This window comes from Phallusia mammillata, chromosome 8, assembly GCF_965637545.1.
Source record: "Phallusia mammillata chromosome 8, kaPhaMamm4.hap1.1, whole genome shotgun sequence".
NCBI lineage: Eukaryota > Metazoa > Chordata > Ascidiacea > Phlebobranchia > Ascidiidae > Phallusia > Phallusia mammillata.
Window position 1 is genome coordinate 6,510,347 of NC_137259.1, and position 22,049 is coordinate 6,532,395.

The following is a 22,049-nucleotide window of genomic DNA, read 5'->3' on the forward strand; positions in this document are numbered from 1 at the left end:
TGTACTATAAAAAGGAAACAAACGTTCAAATAGAGACAAGCAGACCTTGTTTAGCCTAAGCGGAAACTTGATCATATATATTGCTTCAGAGCGGCTACAATCGAACAACAACAAAAAACAACCACAACAATTACAGGATAATTGCGCGGGGTTAGTCATGCGAATATATATTTGTACATGTAAAGACCATAATCACAATGATACAAATATTTGCTGCACAATTTTCATTTTTGACAGCACATAAGTTCATGCAAGTCAACAATTTTTCGGAAGTGCATGTACAGTAATCAAGAATTTTTATAAAGGCTTTGTATTAAGGCAAACGTTTGTTAACACCGCTAGTGAAATTGAACAGTATTGTTGTAAACATTTTAAACTGTAGATATAGCTAACACCATAATGCACCAAAAAACGTCAAATCGAACCATACGGTTTCTAACACATAGGTAACTGGTATTCACTGTAAACACCTTCATAGTTTTCAAATTCATGTTTTTAAAGTCAAAGTATTGTCCAATTAGGGATTTTTGTAATATAATTAGTGTTTTATATTAATGTGTTAATAGTATACCAACATGAAACAAGGCTGCACAATGAAGAAAAAATATTGAATTTTGACCCAAACCCCACGTTGTACAGTTCAAAGGTTGACATTAAAATATAGTTAAAGCAAATAACATGCAGCGTTTTGCAGCAGAGCATATTATACACAAATATGATATTAAAACGTAGTGCAGGGTGGTTACAAGTCGCGCCCTTGCAATCGAAATCAGTCATTATGACGTCATGGTACTATTGAAACGAACAACAATGACACATTCCAAAACCTCGTCAGCAGTGCACAAACATACATTAGCATGTACATTCGATAAAAAGTCAAACGATCACTGATCGAAATTTACGATTAAAACTGCGTTTGGATATATAAAATCAGGTGTGCCTTATTCAATTTGAGCTATTTATTGGTAAATTTTATTTTGCTCGTATATTTTTGCAAATAAAACTTTTTACTTTTATGAAATATTTTACTAAAGCAGACAAGGTTTGCCTGTATAGCTTTATTAAATATTGACAGGCTTTCCAGTAAAAACAGCAACCTTTTATAGCCCCAGGTTGCTATAACTTTAAACAATGAACCAAAAGTTTTCAAATCAGCAGATCTTCCAAAAGTACAGACGTTCATGTTCACTGTTCCGGAGAAGCATTTTAAAACGTGACCGTCTCCTGCTATTACGCTGGAAGTCGTGCATTTTTGTGGTTGCTGCATACTGGTTTGTCATTCACCGCATAGAAGCCGGCGTTCTTTAAATCGCAATGGCATACCTGGAACATATTAGAGTTACATCATCGAAATAATGATGGTAATTTAAGAAAATTGGCTAATTTAAAATAACGATATCACAGATAAACACAAACATATTTTAGGTAGTCCATCTAGCATTTAATTTTGTTGTTAAGTGTATAGTAACAAACGAGACATAAGTCCCACACATCATACATATTTTTCCATTTTGTATTGTTTGCTGTTTTAGTAAACTATATAGTCAAATAAAATATTCGTCTCATCCTAAATCAACAAAGTATTTCCACAAATATGTCTTCTTCCATCATAAAATCGAGTCAACAGTTCATGTTTTAATCAACTCTCCATCTTTAATTCCCAAAAAGGCAGAAACAAAAGGGTCCTCAATGCGAACAACTTATCTTTAGTGGAGATTTGTGGATTTGATCAAACATAAAGCCACATTTTTTGCCAGTAAGTTGCAAAACAGCAAAAATTTGCAAAGATAACCACAGGTTACTGAAACGTCCAACACTTACTGTGCATGTAAAGCAGGATTCGTGCCATTGTGCCTTAATAGCTTCCACATAATGATCCCCTGCATCAATTGGATATCCACAACCTTTGCACATCGTACTGAAGAGTCGGTTAAAATCTGTAAATTAGAATCAAAATGATTGTCAGGGCCCAGGCACTAGAATAGTTGTGATAAAATGTATAATATTGTTCTGTAATGGTCCAAAACCTAACACAAAAACATAAAACATATGTTAACATTCGAAATCAAGTCATTTAAAAACAGTCATCGTAAATAGTTTTTGTAAACTTATTTGTTGTTTATCAATTCATTTTTTTTTCTTTTCAATCATCTATAACAAATGTTTTTTTGAAACTTATTTGGTTTATTATTAGCCTTATTGCACATCGAAATCTTAAACAAATGTTTGCAAAAGCAAATCTTCTTACAGTTTAACAGGACGAACACAAATTTTATCTATCAGTGTTCATAAAACCTTGCCAATAACCAACATTAGACTTTGACAAAAGGAAAATATTTCGTCTTTTAACATTTTAGGTATAAAAATGCAAGCCATTACATTCTTATTTTTGGTCAGACTCAAGTTAACCGACATCCATTGTCATGTTCCACAGCCACAACCGAATGGTTATGTGGTTTACAAAGACAAACCGCAACGAGCGAAAATGCGTGCACAACAATATGAATCATCGCAGCAAATAGCCTCAAGCGATGCAAAGACATTTAACGTCTTGACCTCAACCCTTGGTTGGGATTCTCAAGCTTCTATTGTTCTTTGTCTTTATTCTTATGTTACGACGGTCTTTGGTTTTGTTTACTATCCTAACCAGAAAGCTTAAATAGGTATGTGGCAAACATAAAATACTTTTATACCGTTTAAAACCTTGCAAAAATTTTGGTCGGAATATTTTTAGTAATGCGGAAATTTTGTATTTTTGTTATTTTTTTAAATACATTATGAAAGCTTTGTGTAGTCTGCATTAGGAAAAAAGTTTTTGTGTCGCCCTAATGGAACATTCAGCGTATTTTACAACATTTAGTTTATTATGACATTCAGCAGGGTTCGAACTTGCGCCGCTGAGAACATCACAAGTACCATAACTTACCTTCCACGCAATACGGCTTATCGTTTTCCATGTGGAAGACTCCGTCCCGAAATGGTTTCTGACAAGCTGTACAAACGAAACAGGTCACGTGCCAAACCTGGTTCAGGGCATGCATCACTTCCTGTAACCATAACAACAAGGTACGGTGAGGTTTCTGGGCCTACACTGGTTTTATGATGCGTGAGGAATAAGAAAAGAAAATAAATCCAACCGAACGACTAGTAGTTGAAGGCAGACGAGAAAAATGAAACCAAGCCGTTCTTTGCAATGAACGTTTTTTGCCACGCTACTATATTACTTAAAATTTAGTTTCAAAACAGAAAAAAGTAGTTCATGCAGAGTGCAGACCAATAAAACGAAACATCGGTATGCAAACCATAGTACGCCAAACCTGCAAAAAGTGTAATAACGCATACGATATTTTACTTTCTAGGGTGCACAGTAGCGTTTTTGTGTTAATAAAACTCTATGTTTTGCGACCTCATTAACTTGCACAAACGGTTTCTTTTGTTTGAGAAAAATCCATAAAACAGCTTGCGTCTCAACTTGTGGTTCGCAATCAAAAACTGTGGGAACATTTTCCAGCAATCGTCTTTCTGCTGGCAGCGGAAGGCTATCAATAACTTAAGCGAGTTGAATTGCTAAATTGCGCCAAATTGCCATAAATCGGGCATGTTGAATCGGTAGCAGATACCAATCTGTATAGGCTAGCAAGCAGTGGTGGGATTCAGTCGGTTCGCACCGGTTCTATAGAACCGTCTCACAAAATTTTATGAGATCAGCGAACCGGTTAGCATGACAAAGAATTTGAATTCAACCGATGGAAATTTGAATCCACGACTGGTTTTATGAGATTAGCGAACTGACTGCATAAAAATGTGAATCCTACCACTACAAGCATGTTATAAATTAACGCAGGATCATAACAAAAAATTGCATGTGTAGGTAAAAGTGCTTCCAAAAATGCTTTCTGTCATTAATTGTGGAAGTTTGTTATTAAAAAGGCAATGGTTTTAAAACTAGACATACATATTTGCAAAAACTTTTAATATAAGAATTTTTATCGCTCGAAACGTGCAACAAACCAAATCGCAAAATCGCAAAATCGCAAAATCGCGCTTTGTTACATCATTGTTGTGGGAATGAAAGAAGGCCCATACAAGTAAAAGTTAAACAGTACAAAGCTTTGTTTCCCATTCCCGAAAATCTTGAGGCGGCATGTATAGGACCGATAGGCCATTATCTCATGAGTCAACATTTATCTATCTCTTCATTATCTTATCCAACGTTAAACATACATATTTGCAAATCCGGCCACTTACGCCAACAATTTTCTTGTTGCATTTTCCACAGGACTGTGCGAAGTAGCGTTCGTAACATCCAGAGCAGTACCGTCCACCCTTCTCTTCTATAAATCCGCAGTCTTTGAGAGGGCGCCGGCAGTTGGGAGAAGAACAGACGAACTCCTCTGGGTGCCAGTTTTTTCCTTGAGCTGTCAGGTACGGCCCTCTGCAGATAGAGTATAACGTTTCATACCAGTGCGTTAACCAAACACTAGTCTATTATGGGGCCTTGTGGCTGATTATAGTGCTGGTGAAATGCATGATGTGGGGTCGTGTTTAAGACAATATGACATATCAGACGTTTATTGATGTTAAAAACGAGATATTAACAAACATTTCGACAGCAATTTCAACGTAACTTTAGTATGAAGTGGTCCTGACTAGCACCGAATCACAACAATGGGAATCAGGTTGCTGTGTTATAACAGAGAATAATTCATTTGAGTAGTGGTTGTATGATTACACAGCAGACAATATGATCACTGGTGATCGTTTTTCGAACGTTTAATGTTTTCGAATGTGTATTGACAACATTTTTTCCTGTAGCGTTTTTGCAGGCTTACCTGATTTGTTTGTGACAACCCTCACACAGAAGTTCTTGTGTTCCGCCACCCGCGTTTGAAAGTGTAACTGGGACTGTGACACTGCGTGGGGGAGGGGGAAGATCATCTGGTGGGCTAACTTCATTTGTCTAAACACAAACACCATTAAAACATCACGCAAAATAAAAATAATCCAAAAAGGGATAACACCGTTGCAAGTTTACTCCATAAATTTTACATAAATCGGCACATTATAGTTAGAAAAACGTTTTCCGAGTTTAGTCAACTTTTTTGCATACAATATTTACACCCCTTGAAACATCAATAAATAGTATTCCATGTAAAACTTCAGAAACCTGCTGTCTGAGAGATGATGCTGGTGGTGGAGGAGGAGGAAGAAAGTCTTCATTTCTGTCTTGAGTGACTGGTTTTGTTTGTGTCGGCTGCCAAGTGTTTTGCTTCTGTGAAAAACAAAGAAACAATCAGTAAAAACGTATTTGGAACCTTTTTTTGGTTTAACGGTATATCTTTTATTTACACCTAAAAAACAGTTCATGCACAAAGCTCAATTAAACTCTTCTACTGAATTCCACAATATCTAAGCATGTCATAATTAACTTGATGTGGTTAATTTTCCCTAAAAGTAAGATTTTTGTTTGTAGTTTTAAGTTTTACACACGATGTTTAAGCACTTTGCATTGGAATATAAATGTTGCAAAACACATCTCATCTTTAAAGCATATCACAAGCTTAAAGAACAAACTTCAAATAACACCCCAATTAATACCCTATTGGCTTTTATATTAGCAAATGACACCAACTGTTTAACAACCTAACAAAGCACTTGGTCAACAACGTCCCATAAAAGCCAATACGTTTATCTGTTTACTCCTGTCTCTTGCATTGAAAGCATTGGACTCTCTGTACACACATTGTCCTATTTTCAACATTTGCCTGCAAACTGTCGCCTAACAGTTACTTACATTCGGAATGTTTACTGTGGAGGTGTAACTTGGTTTGCTGGCGGGAACTGAAGACGGCTGGTACGATGATTGCTGCGGCTTAGGTGGAGAAGAGTTGACGCTGCGTTGCGAATTGGCGCTGCAAGCAAAATGGAAATAGTTTTGCTTTCGTGCCTTGATTGGTTGTTATTTTATGCTACATTTGCAAATCAATTACATGCTTTACGTCTGTTTTAGTACTATATAGTGTCCTTTCATGCCAAAACAGGACAAGTAGTTTGCATTTATAGCCTAATTATGCAAACTGTAATATAGTATTTTGCTGTATTCGGTTGCAACTAATATATTACAGATCACATCAACATAGTACAGATTTTTTTACAAAAGCCTTTAACACAGTGTTTGAATGAAATCACAAACCCCACATCTAACTCAGTACTTACTTTTCAATTTTTAGTGACAATGTACTCGTGGAAGACTTAACGTGATTTTGTGCTTCTAAATGAGACAATACCGTCGCGTCGTTGTTGTTAATCTCCAATATAACGTCACCAGGGTTCAGACCAGCCTTTTCGGCTTTGCCTCCGGGGGTCACCTGAGTTCAAAACATGATCAAGGTTTTAGATGACTGAAGTAAGGTTATCTGACAAGGCCTTAAACATTGTATCTGATTTGTTAAACGTATGCCTGTTTATATGTTACAAAATAGCCTACACTTGTTAGCCGAAGGGTGTCATGCAATCATGTACTACAGTTTGGTGCACTAAAATAGGAAAACCGGCTTGTTATCTGCCCAGTGATAAGTGCTATAATTTTTTTTTATTTTAGGCTCGACAATTTATGTCATAGTTCAATTAAGTGGACTTGGTGCTTGTAAACCGACTCTGGAAAATATATTCTATTTGAAGTGTATTCATTTAAATTTTGTATCTATTCGGTGGATGCTACCGGCTTTCAAACGAAAGTGAATGGGTGCGTTACATTGCCAGGAAGCAATGGCCACGTTTTAACTATTCACAAGACTTCCCCTACGAAAGCAAAGTAACTTTGCCGCGAAATAAAAACGCAAGCACAGCATGCATACTTGCTGTGCACACATTGCATTTTTAAACCGCCGCCAAAGATATGACACATGTAACCTAAAATTGGTTCCCAACGCGTAGGTTGTAGTCATTTTTGGTCAAGAACACTTACAAAAATTGCCCTAATAACTTTTGTTCTGTTTGTGAACCATGGTCACAGTAATTGGGTATCAACGTTAGAGCCCTTATAATTAGAACATGGCAAGAATAACATGCCCTCTATTTTACCCGTTACCAACCCCTGACCCGCTTTCTATTCACAGCAAGCGCTGTAGTTACACGGGCCGGCGTGAAATAACGAGGTTAAGATGATTTGAGAACTTCGACGCCGACGGGCCATATAAGGTCATGTAGCTAGCCAAGCGTGTCACGTAAAAGAACAGCTATTGTGTCGTCATAAAACGGTCTGCCCACGCGACGAAACAAAACGTCACTGCACTGTCGTAATTTGGCCTCTAAATTTTTGTTTCCTAATCTGTAGTGTTATCTCAGATAATTCGAAATCAGTAATGCTATTTACCCTATTTGGAAAGTCGGCAAATCTGCGCTTTAACAGTAAATTTGGTCCTAAACATTAGACCTCATTTCCAACCCTGCACCAACCTTTTTCCATATTTGTCTATAGTGCCAGGTAAGTGGAATGTGAACATTATGCCTGCGTGCGGGCTGGGTGACATCAATCATGAGCAATACATATCTATTACGATGGATTTGCCCACGTAAAATAGTTCAACTACAACCTAACATATGGTTTTCACCACCAGTGTATAATGTAACATAAAAACAAACTTTTATTCTTATTAATTTTCTTAAGTTACTGCAAATCTTGTTAATTTCAAGTTGAAAAGCTTCACAAAACTCTTGTAGCTTTGCAAAACGTAGGTACAGCAGGTACAACAGATCCATAAAACACATTTTCATGTTACATCTCTAGCTAGTTTCCGTTTTTATGTTAAAGGTTTGTGCTTTTAACATATGATCAAAACTGAATATTGTTACAGATTAATTTGCGGTGATTTGCAGTCGATATAGCATTAGAACCTAATTTATAACACAATACATTTGTAAGCAACATAGCACACCTTATCAAACTTGTACACGTGTGTTTTAGAACAAGGTGTGAACTACTGACCTTTGAAATTGCAAGGCTTGCATGAAAGTCGCTACCGCCGACAAGCCGAAATCCCCAAGGACTGCCTCCTACTAAGGTCACAATATGTGGCATAATTGAAGATCAAAAGACGTACTTTGTTAACACAAACTTAAAAACAGCAAAAAGTAAATAGTCTGTTGCAGTCTGAAACATAGCAAAAAGTTCAGTCCTGACCTGACCCGGCGAAAGCTTAAAACCAGTCAGCATTTACAGACATCTGTATGCTGAAAAGAATCAACTACAAAATCAGTAACATTGACCCTAATCATCACTCTGTGTCACTTGTGCCAGCTTAAGCTTATGTGGCCGTATAAATCTCGGTAACAGTTGCAGATAGCGTCATTGCAAAGCAAAGCTTCCTGTTTGGGCACCGGCTTTCCATGACATCACCAGCATTGGTTTGGCACAAGCAACAGCGGCAACCCTGCCTGTGTTTACGACCAGCTCAAACTACTCAGTGCACTACAAGTCCACGCCTAGTCGCCTACATACCACAAAACTAGCAGTGTTTGCGCAAGCTGAAAAAGGGCCTGTGCAGGGCTTGAAATGAAGAACGGCGATCTGTGCTTTGCGCGAACGCCTGGAGGTGTACGAACAAAGTCCGAACTGTCTTCACTTGTCGAATTGTAAGATAACTGTCCTTGCCATGCATGTGTGACGTAGTATGGTATTATTTACATGGCAGTTTGGTACATTTGAGTAGGTTACAACATTTTAAAAAGCTGCTCATTTATGCTATGACTAAATTAGTCGTAATTAGACCGGAAGTACCAACATTTAAAAGTAACATGATCCATCTGTTAATCTGTAATCTAGTAACGCCATTGTTTAATTCAACCGAAAATTCCGCGTACCGGTAGTGCTGGTACTAAATCATTAGCTGACTGCAAATAATTTATGGTTAAATTCAATATTTGTTTGAGAGAATCACACTGATTTTGCATTTGTGGTGTTTAACTAAAGACTTACGAAATTTGCAGTATTCCATCTGCCGCCTGCTATTTAAAACACCGTTTGACTTGTTTACACAGCAAACATCTCTTGACTGCTTTCATTTTAAAACACCACTGCGACACACCGACAAAAAAATCGGTAGCGTATTTGATCGTTTAAAAAAATAGCTTGTAATTTTTCCACAAAAGCGAGGGAAATGGAAAAATAAACACGGTCAACGTTGCCAACACCGAAAAGCCGCGGTCAAGCCCGATGCGAAACGAAAAGAAAGTCGAAAAACGGCAAGGCACGAATAGTGATGGAACTACACGGCGATCCACGAATAAAACTCCAAAAAGGAAACTTAAAAGGGTAATGTTGCTCACAATTACATGGCGAATAAAACAGAATGCGGGGTATAAGTTGAGGGCAGGTAAAAGTAGGCAAGTCTGTGTAATTTCCGTTAACTAAACTTATTTGCTAAGTAAGAAAAGCAATCTGTATTTTGAAACACACTAAGTTGGATAAAGCAGCTATAGTACAGTAAAAATATTATCTTGACAAGTTTGTGTGACCTATTGGTTCGAATAAGCAAAGAAATACTAAACTATTTGCGCAATAAACAGACAGAGTGAAATTATCACAGACAGGCAGTGTATAGAACATTATGCTGAAGTGAAAGTCTATAAAAAGGTGGTTAGTCGAAAAGGTACAAATTTGCAACTCACATATCAAGTTACACAACATAAAACCCCTTTTCTACCTATAAAATGTGTTATCATTTATAAAACCTGTGTAGTTTGTGTTGTACGTGAGACAAAACATCAATTTGAAGAGCTTTCACGGCAGTAGAGAATGTAATTTTTCAAAAGTTTGTAACTTATCATTTTATTGTTCAGCGGTTTAAAAACACAGTTAGTTTTAATATTTGATATTATCACTAGAATTCCCCGCTGCATTCAGAACTATTACATAAATTTGGGTCTATTTGAAAAAAGCGTTATAGTGCAATTGACCACATAAAGTGAACAAATGCATTCTATGACAATAAAAGGACAAATCAATGCCTGCTGATTTGCTACAAGTCGCAGCCGTCGTTAGAAATCACCATAGCAAGGCGCGAAACGGGGGAATCATCAAAGCAGCAAAAGCGTTTGCAGCCGTCCCCCAAGTGGCGAAAGTTAGCTTAAAAATAGCCAATTCGCAGGCTCGGAGGCGAAGGTAATTGCAATAACAAACAAATAGAAAGAGAAACGTAATACTGCAAGAGTGGGATCGGTAATAAATAAAACAAGTGGGATATGCAAATAGGCTAACAGAGGTGGCTGGAGGGGTGTGTCTGAGGCGTGTCCGTCAGTTGACAAGCATTTTGACTGCAATTCCGTTAGGCAAAGTTCAAAGGCAGGGAGCGGTGTTCGATCAACCCTTGCACGCGGGCCCAACCTTTTGCCCCGCAGTTTCAAGCTGTACAAACGGTCCAAATTGACTGGATGGGATTCGAAAATAAAAAGCGCTGGGGCCGCACGCAGGCGATGACATCACGAGTCGGATACCTCACGTCATCAAGTACCCCGCGTTTTTAGTTTAGCGCTTGGCAGGCGTCGGTAGTTGCATCTATGAGGATGCGTTCTCGGTCCGCGACCATCTTTGCGCACTTCTCTGCAAGATAACCTTGAGTTGAAGGTCATTGCTCCACCATTGACCGCAGGTAAACCCGACCTGTAAGGTTACAAAAGTTCATTAGATCTGTAAAATTCAAACAGAATGCAAGAAAAATACATCGTGGTTGCACTTACTGGTAACAAGGCACCACACACATTGATTGTGACGTGACAGGAAGCTTGCAGGCGGATGACGTCATCCACGCTAATTGAGCTACATCCCAACATCCGTATATGGGTCTCCTGTCAAAGCAAAAACAGCGTTAGCACGATTTTTTGACGTATGACAGCCGGTGATGTATTTCCGCTGCGGAAAGGAATTTATCCACGCCTAATGAATGCCGGTTTGTTACTCAATTCCTCATTTGGAATACATATATTTGTTAGTTTAATTATTTCCTCCACGAGAAGAAATTTTCATGCCTGAAATATAAGTCGCTGGAACTATCTGGATTTTTTGTGGAAAGTGGCCTTTCGTATGTATTTCTGTTGTGTTACTGAATATATGTATCAGAAATCGTCTGGTCTGAGCATCGTACAACTTTGACATTCTACACTGTGTCACGAAGCTATTGTATGGATTCTAATTTGTTTTGACATTTGTTTAACCGTGTTTGTTTCACGTGTGGTTCACCTTTATTAAACTACTTGGGGATTAATAAAATCAAGTTTGTATTATTCACAATCATTTATGACACTATTTTTTCCCCAAAAACCTTTTCAACCATTTCCTAAAATTACATACGCCAAGACGAATTTAGATGTACCAAGCTCTTAAGTTGGATTTCTTTCGCCACAATTTGGGAAACAGCCTTCAATAAAAAAGCCTAAGCTTGCATCTCAAAAACAATTTGAATACCTTTTTCCAATTCCACATATTTTCACATCACATCTCCCCCAGCTCCTTACGACTGAAGTCACGTCTCTCTTGCGCCGTCCAGCGGTCGCACCGTCATTGGAAGCCGAAATCCTACTCCCGTTGTTGGTAACCATGGAAACAGGAGTACTAAGAGTATCGTTGCGAGGAGCGAGAGTCTGGATCACTTCACTAAACTCCGAGTCCTCTGGATCATCGTCGTAGTCCTCCGAGCTCTCCATCGCAGTCTCCTCATCTACATCCTGTGCTCCTTGGTCCTGACTTTCGGATGCGGATGTTGGAAACTGGAGGACTTGAGGATGGACAAAGATCTCGCCGTGGATAGAGGGAATGCCAGTAGCGTTTGATTCAAGTGATGTCTGAAGAAAGAGAGGGAATTGATTTGTCCACGTTAATAAAATAGATACATAATTAGAGAGATGGTGCTTTGAATTTAGTGATATTAAACTTCGGTTAAACCGGATTCGGTTAATCTGGATCTTCGCCTAATCAGGACAATTTCTTTGGTGCCAACTGGTCCAGATTAACCGAGGTTTACTGTAGTAGCACTTTTCTACCCCTCAATGGACAATTTTGGTTGGTACATTTTCTGAAACGGTCGACCAAGCAAGTTTAACACTGCTTTTCTTAAGTTACAAAGTTTAAATTCAACCAAAATTCGATTACGGTACTGGAACACCCTTCTACACAAAATAGCAAACAATTATAATTTTTTCTTCATCTATATTTTTTGTTTCCTTTTTTGGTTTATTTTTTGGGTGTTACCACATTATTGTGATGTGTACGACAGCTTGTGGTAAAACGTAAGATTTAATGAAGTCCTTATGTTTTCATGCATACCTGAAACTCTTAAAAAATGCACCACATTTACATTTTTAAATTTCAGTTTAGTTTCATACCTCGTTGTTGCCGTTGAGAGTTCCGTTGGAAAAAAGATTAGAAATAGCGACGCTTAGTGGACGACCGGCAGATGATTGCCCCGACCGCGAGGTGACGCCATTCTGCCTTTGATGTTTCTCGCAAGAGCGACAGCAGAGTTTCCGATATCCAGTAATGTCACAGTAGCTAGTAATGGCATCCAAACGGCAGAAGATTGACTGGTCAGTTGTACAAGGTGCAGCTACAATACAAAAACACCAATTTTGTTATTGTGTTTTCAAACAAAAATTGTATATCTAGTTTAGTGGTTCCCAACCGGGGAGGATTTTTAAATTTTCGGTAAATATACACGTAATTTCTGCGAACATAACCTGTGTTGTTGATAAAAGGCCCATTTTTAAATGATCTTTGTAAGGTTTAGCATCTATTCTATTATGTAGTATATTAGGGAGAAATGGAAGGTTTTGATTTGTTAAGGGAGTAACTCGTCGAAAAAAATGGGATCCATGTTCTAGGTTTACATTTTTTAGATTCATTTGCAAAACGAAACTCGCTAGTTCGCTGCCTTAAGCTATTGATTGACCTTCTTGTCTTGGACTTGTTAAAAACCTACGCTGCAGGTTGTTATACAAGGTTGTTATAAATTAAGTTCGGCCAAGAACGATTTAAAACACACCGCATAAGGAACTCGAATCTTGCATCGATTTTGTATCATTCCAAATATTAATGTCAGTGCTTGTGTTAGCTGGGATATATCTACAGTATATGTTTGAAAAGTGCTTAGTAAGCAAAACATGCGTTATATATAAAAAAATCAGTGTTCATGCGAGTCATGCGATTTGGCAGCAAATACCTTCCGCAATTGTGGACCGTACGGGCGCTTGAGTTGTGGTAATGCCTGCATGGCAAAAGCTGGGGTTTAGATAAGCTGCTGCTGCGTTAAATCGATTTCCAATTTAACGCAAGTACGTGCAATTATTTAGCAACCGATTACAATGCCAATAACGTAAAGCAAATTGTAGCTCAGCTTCAGCACATATATAATAGCAAATGTTGTGTATGTTGTTAAATATAATAAAAAACGCAAAAAGCCGCGTTGCTATAGCAAATTAGCTCATGGTATTGAACATATACTGTAGTGTAAATAATCCATTTTATGTCAAAAAGCCATCCCTGTTTTTGCAGCAAAAATTGAGACATTGTCCTAAAAGTTACACAAAGCAACAAGTAAATACAATTTTGGAAACCCCATTTCTAGGCAGCAAATTTCATACACCTTTTAGTCAGCAAAGCAACAGCTCTTTTTAAAGGCAGCAGTGTAAACAATTTTTAATTATTCAATAAGAAGTTCTTACGTTGGCATTCGGTCACTTGGCAGTGTTGTACGTCACTTGGTCGATCTCCTAGACACTCGCTAGCGCTAACGAGTCGACTACGGCCTCTGCAAATGACCTGGCGTCGTTGAATGCCTTCACCGCATGTTGTGGAACACTGCAGAATTTTAAAACAATATTTGTTCAGTTGAAACCGAGTAGAATATTGAACCAATTCGTGGATTTTTTATTATGATTTAACATTAGTTTTTTTTCGAAATAGCCTGATTATTTGAATTCTGTGAAGAAATTTTCACATGTAAGTAAACCATCGATTTTATTCGTTAGCTGCTCCCGTTTCCCCATATTCGGTTTATTTCCACTGATTAAATAAAGTGTTTCATTTTATTTTATTTAGTGAATTTTATAGTTATTTTCACGGGTTTCAAACCCAGGATGCTCCAGAGGAAAGATCTCAGCTTTTTTGCGTCTGTATATTGGATCTTAACTTTTTTGCGTCTGTATATGGGAGCGCCGGACCATTCGGCCAAGTTGTCTCATACCTCGGACCAGTTTCCATAGCGCCAACTAGCGGGACACGCAGGTTTGGTGCAGGACTGCTGAGTGTCGGGTCTGGGTTGACTCAAGCAATACGCGTCAGGTATGCTTTCAGCCACACCGTAGTTGTTTGTGCGACGACACGAAACAGCTCGACGTTTGATTCCAGGGACACCACAAGATCGTGAACATTCCTCCCAGCTGCCAGTATGCCATCTGAAAAAATATGTTTAAATTGGACACACTGTACTTGTACGAAGATCGTATTGTTTAGTGTGTTGTCCTAATGAAAGCGTCTCGACTGGGAAATCGAAAGGACGGTTTGCTTTATTATAAAACATCTTAAAGACCAATACAATTTTAAATCATGTACAAAATTGTAATGTGCTATAATGTGTGTACAAGAGATGCGGTGAGACATTTTGGAGAAGATAAAAGGTGGAAAAAGTAGTTTCAAATAGTACCTAATAAGGTCGCATGGTGAACTGCACGGCTGAATAGTTGGTTTCGGAGTTCGCCCAGAACATTTTCTTTTGTTCACCCATCTCTCACCGATCGTACTACGACAACCGTAGCGGGATGACCTAAGCAGGATAAAAATACTTTAACTTGTAACCAAGGTAATATAAATCAAAACTCTCTGATCCAGGTAAAAAAGTCTTACACGATTTAGACGGTGGTACAGGATGGTGAAAGGGATCAAAGAATCTCTACGTATTAGCGAAGTATCTATAACTACGCACAAAGAACCATCAACAGAACTATTATTTTCGCCTATGAAAAGACATGCCTGTTTCTGTCTTATTTAAAGAGAATCATATTTAACAGGCGAAATTAATATTTCTGTTTTTGAAAGTAAAAGATAAAAAAAAACAGTGATCGTAAATGTTGCTGTTTTTAAAGATTTTTAGCATAATATACGTGTTTCAAGCATGGCACAGACTATAAAAAATACATTTATGGTGGTGTTTGTAGAAACATGTTCGTCCAAAAGAGCATAATAATTTAAAAAAGACATACCTCATTCCGTTTCCACAAGATACTGAACATGACGTCCACTTGCGGATGACGTATCGATACGTGTCACGTGGTCTCGGCACGTTATTTACGTGCATGATGTAACTATAACGAATGCCTACTCGCATTGTCCGCCTCTGAATCAGAATCTGACAAAAGAAAAACTTGCGGTGATTTTGTGGAAATTGAAACGCAGGGTTTAACACATGGTCAACAGTTTGGATATAAAGTTGCGCAAAAATAAATAAAAAACCGACTGCCCTGTCCAAGAACTGCCCAGTAAAAAAACTGCATTGTCAAACCGATATAGTTGCAAATTTTCTAATGCCTTGTTTATGTGTTTGAAGAAAAATGAAATACAGTAAATCTTGGTTAATCCGGACCCGTTTGGACCAAACAATTTGTCCGGATTAAGCGAAGATCCGAATTAACCGATGTCGATTACTTAAAGCCTTACAACAATACAAATCATTTGTACCTCAAGTTTTGCACGAATTAGGCGAAGATCCGGATTAACCCAATTCGTTTCAACCGAGGTTTACTGTATAACGCATTTGAACTTTATTCTTAGCGAAAAGTTCAACGACACACAATTCTCCCGCTAAACAACAATTACGCCTACAATATGACGCAACGCACGAACGCACGCAGAAAAACATCCAACCGCGCATAAAACCTTTATATCCGCCTCACATGCTCTTTAGGGGCCAAAGTCCCATCCGGTGACAACAAAAACACTACAGCTCCTACCACGAAATGATTCATCACCCAATGCACCTGATTGTCATTAGTAAACAAGGTCTACGTACGGAAAGGGATACGTGCGTCATCACATTTGCAACCAAGCTCGAAACCGCTTCGTTAAGTGAAGATTTCTGTCAAGGGGGTCTTAGCATCAAGCTACCAACAATATAATGCCTTAGGTATGGTAAATTTTCCGTTAACAGACAGGCTGGATTTACAGACAGTTGTTTGAGTCATAACAACTGATTTTAAAGAACTGCAAAAGGTTGTGTTTGAAGACAAGGCTAATTACCCTCACGGTTTAGTTGATGTGGTAACATTAGCACCCTATTACGCATAGATTCGTTTAGTAGCTTTTAAAGTGGACTGAAGTGAGCAAAACCGTATCCTGTCTGCTGTCGTCGTAACCTCATATCACCCAAAGACTAAGAAAGATTTCTCTAGAACTCAAGTGATCTTGTTAGGCGAAATCATGACAAATGATCGTGGGATTAGTTTTGACCGCAAAACAGGTAATTCTGCCACAGTGGGTACGTGTGAATAGAAATACGTCAATGTATGTTATCGCCATGATTGTCAAAGAGCTAAAAGCGACTTGCGATCGTGAATTAAGTTTCTGAAGCTAATAAAAGTAGGACATTAATTTTAGTTCCTATTTGGTTTTGTAATTTATCTTTTAATTTGTTTTCTCTGTAAAACCAAACTATTTCTGTTTATTAATGTTTTTTGTCATCCAACAGTCCATTTTTGGTCACTTCGGCAAAGAAAAGGTGAAAACAACAAATTACCAAACGTTTTTCATAAAAATGTGGACAGAAGTTGACAGTTAAGAATGCTTGGTTCTTGGATACTTGGCGCTAAAACTCTTGTGGTCAAAATGTCATATTTGTGACGCAATTCGGTTTTTCGAAGAAAATATGACTAAACAATATCCAGGAAAAGATCAATGTTTGTCCAAATCAGTGTGAAGGCAAAAGTTTTGGATTCGGCTTTACTTTTATCTACGAAATACGAATTAGCAACAAATGCCCTGCTTAGCTTTCGTGAAAAATGATACTCAGAGCTTTATGACGTCATTTATCTATGACGTCACAATATCATTTCTAATTCTTTTATTTGATGTGTTACTGAAGCTTTTCGATTCCCAACTATTGCGCCTAAACACGTAGTCTTTAAATCACCCTTTAACCCACCATTTAGATTATATGTCATGTTGTGATGTTGAGCAAAGTTTGATCGACCACCAAGTATGAAAAAAGGCCATCCTAATACTTGTACTGAATTGACCAGGCATATCTGTTCTGGTAACTCAAAGCAAACCTCAACACACTTGGTTTAAGCCCAAATTTAACTATATGTAACAAACTTACCATAAGGATGATATCAGCGTTCACGGGCCCAGGAGCAGCAAGAGTTTCGACGTCATCGATACTATCGTAAGTCCAAACTGTCCCGGCATTCACCACCCTGTATGGGAAATCCCCTTCTGATACCCGACTCCCCCGACCGTTGAGAAAGTAGCGGCGATCATTGCGGTTCTTTAATGCTGCGAATGCGTAAAGTGAGAAACGTTAAGCTATATAGAGGGCGTGGAATTGGGCTATTGAAAACAACAGCACCCATACTGGAAATAAAGTTGGCCATGAATTAGGTCCATTATATCAGGGGTCCGCAAATACTTTTTGGCGCGACCCTAAAATAATTGCTCCAAATTATCGCGACCCAAGCATTTTGTTAGCATGTAAGTTTGTGGAAAATACTAAGCAACTAGATATCAATACTAAGACTGCTATTATGCTTTTGTCAGTTGCCATTTTCTTGCACAAAATAAAGCGAAACTCAGCACATAAAACAGTATGTAAACGAACGTATTTATTCAGCAAAATGGTAACAGAAAAGCATGACTGCTTGCGCAGGTACGCTTAACTTATTGCATTGTTACATAGACTGCATGTAACTGTTACGTAGTCATATGTAACAATGCAATAATAATTTGGTTGAAAAAGCTGGAAGTTCATTAATACTAGATGCGATGCTTATATATTCATGGCAAATTTAAAATATTTTGCGACCCAGACTGGAAGGTCTCGCGACCCAAATTTGGGTCGCAACCCACCATTTTCGGACCCCTGCATTATATGTATTAATTTAAGCCGCAAAGTGTGTTAACAAATCAAAATGTAAGCGTTTAAATATAAAGCTAAATGGTTTTTGTTGTTATATAGGTGTGAGATTTCAGCTAAAAAAGATTCGAAGTCGAATTTTAGTGGACATTATTACATTTTTTAAATGTATTTTTGTAGCACGAAATAATTGACAACAACCTCATAAAATCTGACAGCGAGATCCCGCGGTGGCGCTATTGAGCGAACAAATAAATTAGGGTCACAACATTTATTAGCTTTCAAAACCTAAACCAGCCGAGTGGCCAATACAAGGCAAATCGACATCCAATACATACAAAGAATGAAGAAGGGCCAAGGAATTTTACATTTGATTGACACCTGACAAAACAATCACGCAAGCAGAGAGTCACGTGCGAAATATTCCCTTAGCCCCAGCAAAAACCTCAAGCGTTTGTGTCAGGCGGTTTCCCAACAGGTCAACGCCGCTCACCGAATACTAGCTTAACTTATTACGGAAACCGATACTTATTGGCAAGCGTACGGCAGCATTGGCTTTCACGTCGAATCATTCCGAATTGGGTCATTGCGATAGAGCCCCTGGGGACCTGTGAGTTAGGTTTGGAGGCCACAGACCCGTCGTGGTGGATTTGTAAGTGAAGGCCTCGGTTAAGCCTGGCGTTATTGCGACATGATTTGATTAAAAAGCTTGGATGTACGACGGGCATATGGTTTCATTACACTGGGCGATTTTCTTGACAACCGAGTACATTGGATTTTAGCATACCCAGTGATTTTTTTAAACTGAAAGGTCACTTAAATCTTTCAAAATCTGGGGTAAGGTCAATAAAACTAAATAAAAAACGTCATTCTCAAAGTATTCTATAAATATCGTTTCGAATTAAATTGCCTTTTAAAGTCGCAAAAAGTACAACAAACGCATAATATCCTTCCCAATGGACGTTAGGGTGCTTTGCTAGTTTGCGTATTTTTAATAAACGTTGTAATGATTTCAAATCACCAAACGGTCAAATTGTCCACAAGCAATATTTGGACAACTTACCAAACATATTTGAGTTGTTTGAAATTCTGATCTCGCTGATTCGTATATGTCGTGCACCTCGTGGTATCTTGTACATCTTCATGTAATCTGGAAAACACAATACAAAGAAAGATAAAAATAGGTGCCTTACATCACAGCGTGTTGCGTATGCTGACATAGTTTACCCACTACGGGTATTGCCAAGACTGTATGTGACGGTTATACGGAAGGCTCCCTAAGGATTTTGGACCCTTTCTCATACATTGTTTACAATTCTGCGCCAACGTGGTAACATAGTGGTGACGACGTAAGTATTTATGGTAGCTGCAACTAACAGGGATAGCTTGGGGAAGCTAAAACGATGCATACCGTTTTAATAGCTTATGCAGGAATAGGAATACCACGTCTTTCACATAGGACGGGTTTGCCTGTTTGGAAAATCGGGGATGCAAAAAAAAACATAATTCGGTTTTGGTAATCTATGTCGTGATAGCCTTAATTGCACCTAAAAGGTCAAAATACCCTGATAACCATACTCTTACATAAAGTACGAGCAATGCCAAGTTCTGATCTGTTGGCCATACAAGCTATAGGTCGAATAAATTTACAACACAGTAAATGCTAAGTTGTAATAAATTGAAAACTCCTCTATACATGTTGCAGGTTTGTTTGAAGGTTTGGTTTGGGTGACCGCTAAGTAGTTTTAAGAGACCGCAAGTGTTTCATTTAAATACCAAAAATAGCCATATTTGCTTAAACGAATTATTTATTAGGCTACTGGCAGATTTTGGGAAACCGCTGGAGAAATTTGGGGGACCGTTTCGGTCCCCCAAAACACCTCAAAAAAACACTGCATGTTTGTATTCTAGCTATAAAAAACAAACAATAAAACAGCCGACAATAGTAAGTATATGTCCTAGGCTCTAACGCGGAACAAGCAAAGCATTGCGGAAGTACAAAGTCTTCGTGGCGATTTCGCGTTGTAATTCTTGCCAGGCCTTACAGGTCGAGCTTTTGGGATTATATTTATTAAAACAGGCTTGATTAGGGCCTGCGACTTGGCACTCGACCATATTCATATTGCGATATCAGGCCTTGTGAATCCAACTTTCGGGCCACGATTTTAGACCGGCTTAGTAATCTGGCTCCTGTAGAAACTTACGGTTAAGTTTTCGTTTCGTCTTCTTGGCAAGATCTCCCGTAATGTTCCTGCAATCTCTTCCGTTTCCACTGCAAACTCCGCATGCATCTTCTCGTAACGGTGATCCGATCACTTTATCACATCCGACATTCTGGACAAAATATTTTCATGTCAATTTCAAAATTCGATCTGCCAAACGTAAAATGTGTAAAAACGTTGTTGCAAGCAATTTTTAAACGCTATTCTAATCTTCGCTTGAAAGAACCCGCGCCTAACATATCAAGTGTTGTTATTGTTGATTTAATTTATGAAAATATTTTTTTGAAACAACTTCCGATTGGACTTTGATATGCGACAAAATGAACTCGCAACAAAATTGCTCGTTTTTAATGAACCACAAGAGCAACAGCAGTGGAGCATTTGCAAAGAGTTTCGTAATTGTCCAAGAAGACAGGCTCAGTAACTAAGAAATTAAGAAAGACAAGCTCATTACAAAATCAGGAATAGTTTTCTGACTCAAGTCGTAGAAACAGTCCCGATTTTTTTACACACCACAAATGGCAATTTGCTGTTTTATGTTTAAAGTAAATCAAATATATAAACTAAAATAAATAACTGTGACAATCAGATACGCAAAGCGACAGGTCTGTAATTACCCAAGGAATCCCGCTTTACCAATTTCATTTCATTTCAAATAAATACTACAATTAAAGATAATTATGCCAGTGTTAAGACAGACAACCAATGCAGGAAAGGGAAAGAATGTACATTAATCACAAGATCCTTTTTTTGCTGCCAAACGTACGTTTCAACTGAATTGTTCAAACAAGAGAAAAACATGGCTACAAGGCGGTCTTCCTATGGTTGCCACTTGGTTAGATAATACCCCAGTGGTTCCCAAACTTTTTTCTTTTAAGGCGCATTTTAGAAAAAACAAAAATTATTTGGCGCACTTCGAACATTTGAATAATTTTTTTAGCTGACAAAGGCACTAACTATGAGGTCATAAAGCCGCTATACAGGTCACTCTCGTAGTTAAATAGCCTAGTTGAACATCTCAGAGACGTGGAGCACGTTGGCCTAGTGGTCTAGGCACCTGGTACTGCTACTCTACTTGATTGATTTTAATTTCAATATTTTTTGAGGCACACCTAATGAAATTTTGCGGCACACAAGTGTGCCGCGGCGCATAGTTTGGGAACCACTGTAATACCCACTTGGCGTTGCCGAATTGGAAAAACACCGATGTCACTACTTAATCAATGTAACCGCAAAGGGCGTCTCGCAAAGGGCAAACATAGAAAACTGACTCTGCAGATGGCTTGATTACACAGTCACGAACGGGTTGATTGTACAACACACTATATAGAGGATTGGAGACGCCCACCAACAAACTATAACGAAAATCTGTTGGTTGGGAAAATATAGGCGTGTTTGAAATCAACAAAAAAATCCAAAAATAAAAATACTTAAAATTTTGCCCGTGTCTCGACTCATAAATACACTACGTATGGACCAAATTGATAGAAACAAATTGATTGAAATTAGGACTTTTGCGCATTCAGACAGTTTTTACCAACCAGACTGAAAACTTTGACGTCTAAGAAGTGTATCTATTTACGTTTCTTTGTGCTGTTTGTTGTTTTTAGATACTGATAATGCCCATTACTTCGGTTAAATATATATACATATAAAATGGTGTTTCGGTCTGTTATTATATGCGACTGTTGTCTCCATATCTAGTACTGAGTCT

At 38.2% G+C, this 22,049-nt stretch overlaps 2 protein-coding genes across 3 annotated transcripts in view; both read right to left on the bottom strand.

Annotated features, from left to right (window-relative positions):
* Window positions 1–30: 30 nt before the first annotated feature.
* Window positions 31–8,175, bottom strand: LOC145205428 (PDZ and LIM domain protein 7-like). The gene is made up of 9 exons (XM_080078152.1): window positions 7,988–8,175; window positions 6,217–6,368; window positions 5,795–5,912; window positions 5,168–5,272; window positions 4,833–4,960; window positions 4,249–4,435; window positions 2,927–3,047; window positions 1,822–1,937; window positions 31–1,323 (listed from the first exon to the last, which is right to left on the bottom strand). Exons 1-9 carry the CDS (start codon window positions 8,078–8,080, stop codon window positions 1,231–1,233), a joined length of 1,113 nt encoding a protein of 370 aa, XP_079934278.1. The 5' UTR covers window positions 8,081–8,175; the 3' UTR covers window positions 31–1,230.
* Window positions 8,176–9,108: 933 nt separating this feature from the next.
* LOC145205426 (A disintegrin and metalloproteinase with thrombospondin motifs 3-like) overlaps window positions 9,109–22,049 on the bottom strand; it is a 42,010-nt gene continuing 29,069 nt past the window's right edge. The window contains exons 16-27 of one of the 2 annotated variants that reach the window (XM_080078148.1): window positions 20,318–20,447; window positions 19,177–19,263; window positions 17,361–17,536; window positions 15,250–15,395; window positions 14,694–14,813; window positions 14,235–14,445; window positions 13,714–13,849; window positions 13,212–13,256; window positions 12,379–12,599; window positions 11,462–11,838; window positions 10,738–10,845; window positions 9,109–10,660 (exon numbers count right to left, since the gene is read on the bottom strand). In XM_080078148.1, the coding sequence (XP_079934274.1) occupies window positions 10,504–10,660; window positions 10,738–10,845; window positions 11,462–11,838; window positions 12,379–12,599; window positions 13,212–13,256; window positions 13,714–13,849; window positions 14,235–14,445; window positions 14,694–14,813; window positions 15,250–15,395; window positions 17,361–17,536; window positions 19,177–19,263; window positions 20,318–20,447 (1,914 nt within the window). In that variant the 3' untranslated portion in view covers window positions 9,109–10,503. The remainder of the gene's footprint in view (window positions 10,661–10,737; window positions 10,846–11,461; window positions 11,839–12,378; window positions 12,600–13,211; window positions 13,257–13,713; window positions 13,850–14,234; window positions 14,446–14,693; window positions 14,814–15,249; window positions 15,396–17,360; window positions 17,537–19,176; window positions 19,264–20,317; window positions 20,448–22,049) is intronic. The other variant, XM_080078149.1, reaches the window with a different exon arrangement.

Excerpts from the sequence above, each read along its gene's own strand:
- LOC145205428 (XM_080078152.1), bottom strand. The coding sequence starts at position 8,080 with ATGCCACATATTGTGACCTTAGTAGGAGGCAGTCCTTGGGGATTTCGG. Across the intron at positions 4,961-5,167 it reads CATCATCTCTCAGACAGCAG|ACAAATGAAGTTAGCCCACC; the intron begins GTTTCTGAAGTT and ends GTTTGTGTTTAG. Across the intron at positions 1,324-1,821 it reads AATCCTGCTTTACATGCACA|GTATGCCATTGCGATTTAAA; the intron begins GTAAGTGTTGGA and ends AATATGTTCCAG.